The sequence below is a fragment of the Camelina sativa genome, chromosome 7 (assembly GCF_000633955.1).
Source record: "Camelina sativa cultivar DH55 chromosome 7, Cs, whole genome shotgun sequence".
NCBI lineage: Eukaryota > Viridiplantae > Streptophyta > Magnoliopsida > Brassicales > Brassicaceae > Camelina > Camelina sativa.
Genome location: NC_025691.1, coordinates 30,626,644 through 30,638,768, shown reverse-complemented (window position 1 = coordinate 30,638,768; position 12,125 = coordinate 30,626,644). Strand labels below are relative to the sequence as shown.

General features: G+C 32.9%; 3 protein-coding genes and 1 long non-coding RNA gene across 4 annotated transcripts in view; all 4 read left to right on the top strand.

Moving 5' to 3' along the window:
* LOC104703506 (sodium/pyruvate cotransporter BASS2, chloroplastic) lies at nucleotides 5,490–8,564 on the top strand. Its single transcript, XM_010419532.2, has 13 exons — nucleotides 5,490–5,753; nucleotides 5,843–5,951; nucleotides 6,059–6,173; nucleotides 6,264–6,305; nucleotides 6,395–6,508; nucleotides 6,592–6,654; nucleotides 7,044–7,171; nucleotides 7,274–7,355; nucleotides 7,547–7,598; nucleotides 7,684–7,781; nucleotides 7,873–8,031; nucleotides 8,128–8,217; nucleotides 8,296–8,564. The coding sequence occupies exons 1-13, from the start codon at nucleotides 5,645–5,647 to the stop codon at nucleotides 8,371–8,373; spliced, it is 1,239 nt and encodes a 412-aa protein (XP_010417834.1). The 5' UTR covers nucleotides 5,490–5,644; the 3' UTR covers nucleotides 8,374–8,564.
* Nucleotides 9,730–10,175, top strand: LOC104703504. The gene is made up of 2 exons (XR_754213.2): nucleotides 9,730–9,828; nucleotides 9,907–10,175. It is a non-coding gene; the product is annotated as an uncharacterized LOC104703504 (long non-coding RNA).
* The window catches only part of LOC104703503 (dnaJ homolog subfamily C GRV2-like), a 17,115-nt gene continuing 16,196 nt past the window's right edge, over nucleotides 11,207–12,125 (top strand). Inside the window, exon 1 of the mRNA XM_010419531.2 lies at nucleotides 11,207–11,616. The gene's annotated coding sequence lies outside the window, so the exon portion shown is untranslated. The remainder of the gene's footprint in view (nucleotides 11,617–12,125) is intronic.
* Nucleotides 11,614–12,125, top strand: part of LOC104705118 (dnaJ homolog subfamily C GRV2-like) — a 2,049-nt gene continuing 1,537 nt past the window's right edge. The window contains exon 1 of the mRNA XM_010421103.2: nucleotides 11,614–12,007. Within this exon, the coding sequence (XP_010419405.1) occupies nucleotides 11,688–12,007 (320 nt within the window). The 5' untranslated portion in view covers nucleotides 11,614–11,687. The remainder of the gene's footprint in view (nucleotides 12,008–12,125) is intronic.

Here is a 12,125-nt window from a genome sequence, read left to right as displayed (position 1 = left end):
CCAAAAAAAAAAAAAACATAAATTACTACTCAGAAAAGAGAAATGCATCAACAATTAATTACAAGTTGAAAGAGTTTTTTGTTTTGCTTACGCGTCGAATCGCTTCCGAACACGAGCGAAGAACAGTTGAGGATCGTTTTCGACGGAATTGACGAGGCGATCGAGGAGTAGACGTTGTTCGCTAGCTTCAAGGTTACCAATTTGGATCTCTTTAGACTCACCAATCATATCCCTGAAGATACCTCGGCGGATACGCGAGTATGTAGGCAGACGCTGCAACGCCGCCCAACGGAGCTCTTCTTCGTCTTCTATTTCGTCTCTAAACGACGTCGAACGCGAGAACGCGTTCTCCGCCGAGTTCCACATTCTCCGCGGCGCAAGACAAAAGAGAGAGAGAGAGAGAAGGAGATATTGTTAGTGTGAGTGTAGATTTGGTTTGGTTTGGTTTGGTTTGGTTTCTTTTCTCTCTCTATCTCTATCTCTTCTTCTTCTTCTTCTTCTTCTTCACATTAATCTCTCACCACTGGTAGGTGACGCCACCATTAATGCGGGAACTTTTTCTTTCTTTCTTTTCTCTCTCTCTTTCTCTTGTGTTTTTTTTTTTTGCTGGTCTCTCTCTCTCTCTCTCATGTGTACGTTAAAGTGAAATAACAGTTGAGAAGGAGTGAGGCTCATTAATGCTTAGCGGGAAAAAAGAAAAAGGACAAACAAAAACACAAATTGTTTTATATTTTATGTGTGTGTGGATATAATCATATAAACGTAAAATAATGTAATAGTACTATCTCTTTTCCTGTAGGCCACGAATTAAATTACATGAAACCAAAAAAAAACCGAATCGAACCAGTGATATATATATATATATATATATATATGAAGATAGATAGTCATACAAATTAAATCTATATGGTTTCTTTTTTTAAATGTGTCAAAAGTTTAACGGAAAATCGAAATGCAGTATATCTAAGATATTTAATATATAATTATATATATCCAAACGTATTAATTATTTTTATATCTAAAATAATTATTTGACTCAAATATCGTAATGTCCTTAGTCATATTTGTTAAAATATTTTTAAAAATATAAAGAGTTTTTAAAACAAATTTATTTATATATATATATAATTATTTTTGAGTATGGAAGATACAAAATTTGATAGATTAAAAGATATCGGTTCAATCGAATTGTAATTATATCATTAGAACTAGTCTAAACAACCTTTTTTGTTTTCTTTGTATAGATTCTAAATCTTTTAACCAAAACTATCCTAAATTTGGAAAAAACTGATTTAAACTGATTAACTTGCAAGAAAGAAGAAAAAAAAGAGAGAAAGAAAATAAAATAGTCTCTCTCAAACTCTCACAACTAATAAATACCTACACTTATACTTGTTTGTATTATTTATCTTTGACATGTGCAAAGGGGACATGTATAAATGGACCGTTGGATTAGGAGGGATACTATACTAGTCTATTTTATATAAATGTACCTATTAATTTTACTAGGTAATATCCCGCGTATATGCGCGGGTTGTTATATTAGTTATGCTAATTTATTTTACTTTATATAATAATAATAAAACTATGAGAACTTTCTGAAACTAGTATTGAAAAAGATGTATTTTTGAAATTATCCTTAAAAATACATATATAACAAAAAAATTTCCTAAATGTCAATAATACACTTTATTTATTCAAATCAAAAAAAATATTACCAGTTATGAAAAAATATTGTTAATAATAAAAATAAAAATTTACTATGATATTCAAAATTCACCTACAACATTTAATAATTAATTTGAAAAATTATTTTTGAAATATCAATTAAAAATCCCAAATATTAATTTAATTTATAATCTCTTTTATTTTCACCTTAATTTAAGCTATATTGCTAGGTTAAATTCTAATGATTTCCTCTTTGTAGTAAAATTTTTGGAAATGGAATATCAAATTGTTTTTTATATAGAAAATCATTAAATTACAAAATTTTGAATTAAAGAAACATTATAATGATCATTATATAATTATATTTTGGATCACAAGAACTAACTATAATGATGAGTATACAAATTCTCAAAAAAAATAATTGGAGTTAAGAGAGAGTAAAAAATTTTGATTTAATAATTCTATTATAATAGTTAACTTTGTTAAAACATTGCATACTTTAAAATATATATATATATATATATATATATGTATGTATGAAGATGATTTCTTTAGCTTGATTCCCTCATTGGGCTTTGGTTGAAATTAGTGTTGTTGAATCTGCTTCGATAATTTTTTTTTTTACAGCCACTAAAATTTTATTATACATATGTAATTGAAAATTGAAAATAATAAGAAGAGAAAGAAGGAATGAAGAAATACATTGAAAAAAAAGAAAATATTTAGAATTTGTGATATGGTGGATGATGATGTGAGAATGGTTATTTATAGAATTTCAAGGATGAAAGTTACATTTCTAAAATAATTTCATTAGAAGAGTTACAATTATAATTTATAGTGTGTTTTAGTGAAAATGAATAGAAAAAGTCAATTCATAATTTATAGAATTGCAGTTACAATTTAGTAGTAAAGTGTGGATTTAAAGTATAGATTAATGTACACTATTACATTTTTATTTAATTAAAATAAATATAATTTTTTAGAAATTAAATGCCAAATTGACCAATAAGGAGAGAGTGAAACCTTATAAAATCATATGAGATGCAATAAAAATCCCAAAGATTAATTTAATTTTAAAAATTGAAAACAATGTTAAATATATATAATACTTTCAAAATTAAAATATAGAATCAAACTCTTACAACACATATGACATATAACAACATTTGATATTAGTGGGAGAGGAGGAGAGAATGATTACTTATAAGATGATAATCCAAATTAGATAATGGAGATGAATCTTTAAAAATAAGAACAATGTAAATATATATCATGTATTCTCTAAAATTAAAATTTACCATTAAAAATTTAGAATGATATTTCATTTGGTTTTGTGTAACCCATACAACAAAAATAAGAAATCGAAAACAAAAAAAAAAAAAAAATGATTTGAGGTATTGTGGAAGAGAATGAGCTAATGTGAAAATTAAAAAGCAAAAGAATGTCAATATGAGAAAATGAGAAAATGAGAGAATGCTTATTTATATGATAAGAATTAGTGTAAATTATATTTAGAATAGAATTACGAGAGTTACAATTATAATTTATTGTGTTTGAATAAAATTGAGTAGTGAAATATGATTAATGTATAATTTATTTTATTTTCAGTTATAATTTTATTTTAATGTGTGATTTAAATGTATTGTGTTAAGTGTATCTTAAATATTGTTTAAAGCAATTAAACAATTGGAAATCAGATAAAAAATATAAAAAATTAAAAAAGCATTAAATAAAAACCAATCAATAAGAAAAAACCAAAACTATGATTTTTATTGATTCTAGCAACATTCTACTTTCCTCTCACCGGATTTTTCCCCCTATTGATTTTTAATTAATTATAGCACTGTCTTTTTTCGAAGATTTCAAACGTTTATTTATTAGTGTGTGACTTGTAACCACAAATGTCAAAATGAGCTGGAAACTTATGACTTTTAATTTGGTCTGTTCTGGTTCTATCATTTTCGTGTTAGAAATCGAATTTCCAATTCATGTATTTAAGACATGTACAAAGTCAATCCTAACATGTTTAGTGGTTATTGGTTAGAATAAATTGTGCATAATATTGGTGTGATGACAAAATATATATTTTTTAAATAAAGGTTTCAAAAGAATGGTGAAAAAAATCAAAAGGTTTCGAAGTTGTGGAATGGGTTTTGATTTTTTGAATCTTGCGCCAATCATTTCAGTACGTACAACTTGTTCACATATATATATATATATATATATATATATATATATATATATCAAGATTCATATGTAGGCTTAACATTGTGTTATGCCATGAAACTTGTACTGGTAGAAGTGTCGAATTGAAAGCAACCATGTTAAAAAAAAAAAAAGGAGAAGAAAGGAAAAGACAAGACAAGGAGAACCAAAGAAAGAGTTTAGCGAATGAGTGAAGAAGATATAGTAAAGTTGGTTAACGCAAATTGACTAGTTTACCATGAAATACATAGTTGGAAGGTTTTTGATATATAACGTAAGATTAATGTTCAATATGAAGAGGTGATGCTAAGGGGAAGGGGTGTATAATACGAATTTTGGTTTGGTTTGGTTTGGATCTAGATATTTTTATTTTTTAGGAAATTTTGGTATATATATATCTAAATAAAAACTATACAATTAATGATGATTCTATTATTTATAATTTAACAAAGCACCATGATCATTAGCCAATTCATAAAAATGGGAAAATCCTAATCCAGAATTTTTATAGGCCAGGTTGACCAAAGTCATAAAACACCAAATTCAAGATAGGCCGGGCTAGAATGTCTATTAGGTTTTAGCTTGCATATTTATAGGAAAAAAAGTCAAAAACATCACTTGAAGAACGTTTAAGTAATGTTTTATTTTCTTCTTTAACTATGAAAAGCTGTGTTAAACAGGGGTTAAACCTAAAGAATGTAGAAATGGATTTAATGGAGGTAAGCTGGATATCCTTTTGGGATTATGTAAGAGATAACATCGTAATCTCACGTGTTCGCTAATATATTTTTTTATTCAAACTCACCAACAAAAGTTATATGATTAAAAAGAAAAGTTATGTGAATAAAAAGAAAAGTTATATGAATCTACTGCTTAGAAAGTTAGAAGACCTAATTAATTACATGGACTAAAATCATAGGCTTGTTTGTCTTATAGTATTGGCCTTCTGGTGTTTGATACAATAATCTAAACTATTCACTAGTGCACGCAAGTATCTCACATGGACATGGTATTTTATAGCCAGTCTCAGTCCTATAATGAGTAATTTATTCATTAAGTAACAAAGCAAAACAAATATTAGATAAACAAGAAAATCAATGAGAAAATGTTTTTATGGGAGGGCTATGTAAGGATATGATTAATTTTGTTATATTTTTAACTTGACGATTTTAGTGTAAACAAACCGAAACTAGATTTAATCTTATCTTACGTATCGTAAGTCGTAACAAAACCAAAAATGTAAAAGTTTCAAATGTAAAAATGTTGAAACATACAAATTGGCAACCAAAAAGACTAAATAACCAAAGCCACTAAAAACTAGCCGATTGGTCCACTCTTATTACTCAACCGGTTAACCAACCCTCAAATCTTGGTTTGGTTCAATTTGGATTCCGGAAATCCGGATTTGTTATAAGAGAAGAGTTTTTTTTTTTTTGACAACAGCTTACAAGATCAAGAGAAGAGTTACGCAATGAAAACTTATTAAATGATTTTAAAAACATATCATGGAAGTGACGACAAAAAAAAAAAAAAAAAGGAAAGAGTTGAAANAATGGGAAAGAGTTGAAATTTGTAAGAATCGACCCAAAAATGTTGAGATATTTTTCAGATAGGATTGAAGAAGAAAGGGGGGGCAGGAGAATGTGTGGCTCTCGTCTCCCACATCACTCCCACAAAACCCCTTATTACCTCCTCCTCCTTATTTGGAGATGTCTCAATTTCATCTTTTCTGATTCACCCAACATCCTAAAACCCTCTCTCGACCACAAAAATGGCCTCCATTTCTAGGATTTTGCCAACAGATGGCAAATTAAGTCAATGCAGAATCAACACTTGTTGGGTTCCTGCTACGAGGAGGAGCAGAGCTCAAACTCTTTTGGGTATCTTCTATATAATCATCATCAGTAACTTCTCTTGATTCAGATTTCTACAGTCTCTTTTTGCTGATTTATTATTATTTTTTGTTCAGATTCTCCCAAGTTGGTTTCTGTTCGTAGCTCTGGGATTAGTTTGAGGATTCAGAATAGTAAACCATTACGTCCTGTCTCTGCTCTTGAAGCAACAACAACCTCCTCCAGGTTATTTTGTGGAATTGAGATTAGAACTTTGCAGAGAAGTTAGATGTGGATTGAAATGAAATGATCTCGTTATTTCTGGGTGTTCATTAAAGTTTGTTAATTTACAGGAGTAGTAGTGTTGTGTGTAAGGCTGCTGCAGGTGATGTACCTGAGAGTACTCCTAAGGAACTTAGTCAGTATGAGAAGACTATTGAGCTTTTGACAACCCTTTTTCCACTTTGGGTACTTCTTTTATACCTTTTCTTTGATCAAGTTTGAAACTTTTATATGCATTTGATAACTGATATGGTGCAATGTGGTTTCGTTGTGCAGGTTATTTTGGGAACACTTGTTGGCATCTTCAAGCCGTCTTTAGTATGTCTTATTTTTATGCTTCTTTGTTCTTGTTTTTATCTATAGAGATCTGTGTTCTTTTGGGGCTAATAGATTAAGTTTTGTTCTAGGTTACATGGTTGGAAACAGATCTCTTTACTCTAGGTCTTGGATTTCTTATGCTCTCCATGGGATTAACTCTTACGTTTGAAGATTTCAGAAGATGTTTACGTAATCCATGGACGGTGAGAGCCAATTAATAACAGTGTATTTTATTTGCTCTGTTTGACACATTACCTGTTTAACGTTGAGAGTCCTTATTCTGCAGGTGGGTGTTGGTTTTCTTGCTCAATACTTGATCAAGCCAGTTCTAGGTTTTCTCATTGCAATGGTATGTTTCCACTAATGTCTATCCCCTTAAGCTCTATTTGCTGCTCTGAAATGGATACTTATTCAATATTATGGATGACTCTGTTCTTTTGATATTGGTTCTATTCGTTTTTACTTCTCTAGTGTGTATACGCTCTAACCAAGTTATTGATATATTAGTAGTTGGTAGTTGATTAAACCTAGATTTGGCTGTTGTTACGTATTCAAATATCACTTTCTTCTTAGGTTGAATCAACATTTCTTTTTACAGCAACATTTCCTGGCATACTCACTCACTTTTTGAGGGATTCCTGCTGTAGATAGGATTGCTATGAACTTGTTCTATGGGTATTTGGATGATGATTGTTGAGGAGGCGACTAATACAAACTTTTTCTGTGTTTTTATTTTAGACTCTTAAGCTTTCAGCACCTCTTGCGACTGGTCTTATCCTAGTCTCATGCTGCCCTGGAGGACAAGCGTCAAATGTTGCTACCTACATTTCCAAGGGGAATGTGGCGCTCTCTGTACTGATGACTACGTATACTTCTATTTCTTCACTTCTTTTCCTTTTTATTTTCCCGTTTTTAAATGTGGTGGAAGGCCTCAAATTTTTAACATAATGTTCGCGCTAATTTATTAGGTGTTCAACCATCGGGGCTATTATAATGACTCCTCTTCTCACTAAGCTTCTTGCTGGCCAGCTTGTTCCCGTTGATGCTGCTGTGAGTTTTCTTTATAAATATTTTGAATTAATTCATGCAAAGTAACTGTAGCTAATAAGATAACATTTCATTAAGCCAAAATATGAATCAACATGGTTCAGTAAAAGTTGTTGAATGATTTAGAATAAAAAGAAGCGAAACAGTAAAGAAATGCTAAAACGAAAGCTTACGGATTCATGTTTCTATATCAGGGACTTGCTATTAGTACTTTTCAAGTAGTGTTGGTGCCTACTATAGTTGGAGGTAAGTATGGTGCCAGTTTTTCCAGATAATGAATTTGGCCTGTATATCCTTAGGGACTAATGTCTTTTTCTGCATTGTGCAATAGTTCTGGCCAACGAGTTCTTTCCTAAATTTACATCAAAGATCATAACAGTGACGCCTCTAATTGGAGTCATTCTGACCACCCTTCTCTGCGCCAGCCCTGTAAGTAGTTCATATAAGTATGTCCATAGTCCAGAGAGATGTCTTCAGTTGAGTTTTGAGACTGATTATTACCTTTGTCTCTTCTGAAAAGATTGGACAAGTTTCAGAGGTTTTGAAAACCCAAGGAGCTCAACTTATACTCCCGGTGGCAGTCCTTCATGCTGCAGCCTTTGCTATTGGCTACTGGATTTCTAAGTTTTCTTTCGGCGAGTCCACTTCGCGCACCATTTCTATAGAATGTGGAATGCAAGTATGTTACTTTCTCCTCGACCATATAAATTGCCGTTTTCTAGCTAAGCTTTGTAAGGGATTCCTTTTAAGAAATTTTCATTTTTGCAAACTGCAGAGTTCAGCGCTCGGGTTCTTGCTTGCACAAAAGCATTTCACAAACCCTCTAGTTGCTGTTCCTTCTGCAGTCAGTGTTGTCTGTATGGCGGTAAGTTTTCGTAGCCATTTCACAAAAGTTGACTTGTGAATTTACAAAGTGTAATTTATGTTCAATGGCATTCTGCAGCTTGGCGGGAGTGGCTTGGCCGTGTTCTGGAGAAACCAACCAATTCCGGCAGATGACAAGGATGACTTCAAGGAGTGAGTGAGTGACATAGGAAAGGCGGTTTGCATCTCCAAACGATGTGATTGTTGTAATGTTTACTAATTTGTGTTGAAAAAGTTTTTGTTTTAAGAGACATAGAAACAAGGGCGTGCATGAGAACTTGTGGTCAAATTTATTTTGTTTCTCAATGAATGGACACAAATCTGTTTTTTTGGCACACTTTTTCCAAATTTTACTGTCGGTGAATCGATGTTTAAGATTGGGATTAGCGTTGTTCTCAGAAGGGTGCCTACTCTCACAATACATTCTCATCTCCAGCCATGACTTTTACTCTTACCTCATACAGTATTCTTAAGTGATAAACTCATGTCATTTCCCTGTGTTCAAGTCAATCCGGGTACAACCTTTCTGCCCGAACACATTCTTTTGGGAAGCTACGTTTCTTACATTGTTCCATTTCTGTTCTTCAGCGTATATATATTGGACGTCAACACAAAAGGCCCATCATGATCACGTTCTAGCCCGAAGATGTGGTTGGCTGCAAATTCACCTAATTTAATCTCTCTGTGGATCCTACAAGCTGACATAAGTGACATAAAGTGGATACAGTATGACTACGTTAGGCACCAATGGCATTCATTTTATAACATCAGGAGCCTTTTAAGATTACGGTTTTAAGTGTAAAGATATATATATATATATATAAAGATTAGGCTTATGACAAGTATCATGAGACTCCAAGAGAGCATTTGGACATTTTTTTCCGATTACACAAATTGTTCCGACTTATTTTTATATCATGTATTGCTAAATATAAGTCATTTACCACACATATGTTGAAGAGAAAAGCAGTTAATATTGTTGGAAACTTTTTGTTTTTTTCACGGTAGAGGTTGAGAAATGGCAGAGAGAAGAATACAACAGTGACACAGTGAGACATTTAGTAATTTAGGGTATTTCTCTTTAGTTTATCCTAAATTTGAATTTTAGTAGCCTGGATATCTACTAAAATCTGGATTATTTACCGGATATTTTTAAAATAATTTAACCAAAAAGATCATAATTTAAAATAATGATATTTTTATCATTATTATTTTGTAGCTTTGATATTTGTTTTCTGATTTTCTTAAATTTCACATTATTTTAATACTATGTCCTATTTTTTTAACTACACGATTTTATTTTGACACACGTTTAATCCGCGGAAAAGGAAAAAAAAAAACAAATGGATGATTGCAGCGGAGGAGCGACACCGAATCAAACCAAAGAAATGGCCTTCTTACGGCTTTTTCTTCTTTAACCCCTCTCCTCTCTCATACATTACATACATACATTACAAAGTCGTCTCGTCGTCAGACTGTAAAAACCATCTCACCAATTTCGCGANATTTTTGCAAACTGCAGAGTTCAGCGCTCGGGTTCTTGCTTGCACAAAAGCATTTCACAAACCCTCTAGTTGCTGTTCCTTCTGCAGTCAGTGTTGTCTGTATGGCGGTAAGTTTTCGTAGCCATTTCACAAAAGTTGACTTGTGAATTTACAAAGTGTAATTTATGTTCAATGGCATTCTGCAGCTTGGCGGGAGTGGCTTGGCCGTGTTCTGGAGAAACCAACCAATTCCGGCAGATGACAAGGATGACTTCAAGGAGTGAGTGAGTGACATAGGAAAGGCGGTTTGCATCTCCAAACGATGTGATTGTTGTAATGTTTACTAATTTGTGTTGAAAAAGTTTTTGTTTTAAGAGACATAGAAACAAGGGCGTGCATGAGAACTTGTGGTCAAATTTATTTTGTTTCTCAATGAATGGACACAAATCTGTTTTTTTGGCACACTTTTTCCAAATTTTACTGTCGGTGAATCGATGTTTAAGATTGGGATTAGCGTTGTTCTCAGAAGGGTGCCTACTCTCACAATACATTCTCATCTCCAGCCATGACTTTTACTCTTACCTCATACAGTATTCTTAAGTGATAAACTCATGTCATTTCCCTGTGTTCAAGTCAATCCGGGTACAACCTTTCTGCCCGAACACATTCTTTTGGGAAGCTACGTTTCTTACATTGTTCCATTTCTGTTCTTCAGCGTATATATATTGGACGTCAACACAAAAGGCCCATCATGATCACGTTCTAGCCCGAAGATGTGGTTGGCTGCAAATTCACCTAATTTAATCTCTCTGTGGATCCTACAAGCTGACATAAGTGACATAAAGTGGATACAGTATGACTACGTTAGGCACCAATGGCATTCATTTTATAACATCAGGAGCCTTTTAAGATTACGGTTTTAAGTGTAAAGATATATATATATATATATAAAGATTAGGCTTATGACAAGTATCATGAGACTCCAAGAGAGCATTTGGACATTTTTTTCCGATTACACAAATTGTTCCGACTTATTTTTATATCATGTATTGCTAAATATAAGTCATTTACCACACATATGTTGAAGAGAAAAGCAGTTAATATTGTTGGAAACTTTTTGTTTTTTTCACGGTAGAGGTTGAGAAATGGCAGAGAGAAGAATACAACAGTGACACAGTGAGACATTTAGTAATTTAGGGTATTTCTCTTTAGTTTATCCTAAATTTGAATTTTAGTAGCCTGGATATCTACTAAAATCTGGATTATTTACCGGATATTTTTAAAATAATTTAACCAAAAAGATCATAATTTAAAATAATGATATTTTTATCATTATTATTTTGTAGCTTTGATATTTGTTTTCTGATTTTCTTAAATTTCACATTATTTTAATACTATGTCCTATTTTTTTAACTACACGATTTTATTTTGACACACGTTTAATCCGCGGAAAAGGAAAAAAAAAAACAAATGGATGATTGCAGCGGAGGAGCGACACCGAATCAAACCAAAGAAATGGCCTTCTTACGGCTTTTTCTTCTTTAACCCCTCTCCTCTCTCATACATTACATACATACATTACAAAGTCGTCTCGTCGTCAGACTGTAAAAACCATCTCACCAATTTCGCGACTCTTTTCTCTTCTCAGATCGATTTTTTTTTGCTTCTGATCGATCCTTCACCGAATTTTGCATCCGATTCGCAGTCATCTTCTTCCCGAGGTTTCTTTCATATGAGAAATTAGGGTTTAAGCTTTCCGAAATTCTGGATCCGATTTGTTGCAAGGGATCTCTCTCGTAGCCGCTGTGGCTTTTAACTATATCTAGTTAAAGAACTGGGGGCGAATCAGTCTCATCCCCGCCATTATCCTGGCGTTTCCGATCATACCAGGGTAGGTTTCTGGGATTTTCTACGTGGTGGTAATGCTCCTCGAAACCACACCTTACAGTTCATCGATTCCGTGACCGCCGTCGGATCTGATCGCACTATGGACTCCGTCTCTAGAGCCACCGTCGCGTCTACAACTGCTGTTGTCGAAGAGCCCGAGTATCTTGCTAGGTATCTTGTTGTTAAACATTCCTGGAGGGGTCGTTACAAGAGGATCCTTTGTATTTCGGGCGGTGGAATCGTCACGCTTGATCCTAATACTCTTGCTGTTACTAATTCTTATGATACTGGAAGTAATTTTGATGGTGCTTCACCTTTGATTGGGAGGGATGAGAATACGGAGAGTGTTGGTGGTGAGTTTACTATCAATGTTAGGACGGATGGGAAAGGCAAATTCAAGGCTATGAAGTTCTCTTCTAGGTGCAGGGCAAGTATTTTAACTGAGTTGTATCGGCTTAGATGGCATCAAATTAGACCTGTGGCTGAGTTTCAGGTGCTACACCTTAGGAGACGCAACGCTGAATGGGTTCCTTATGTA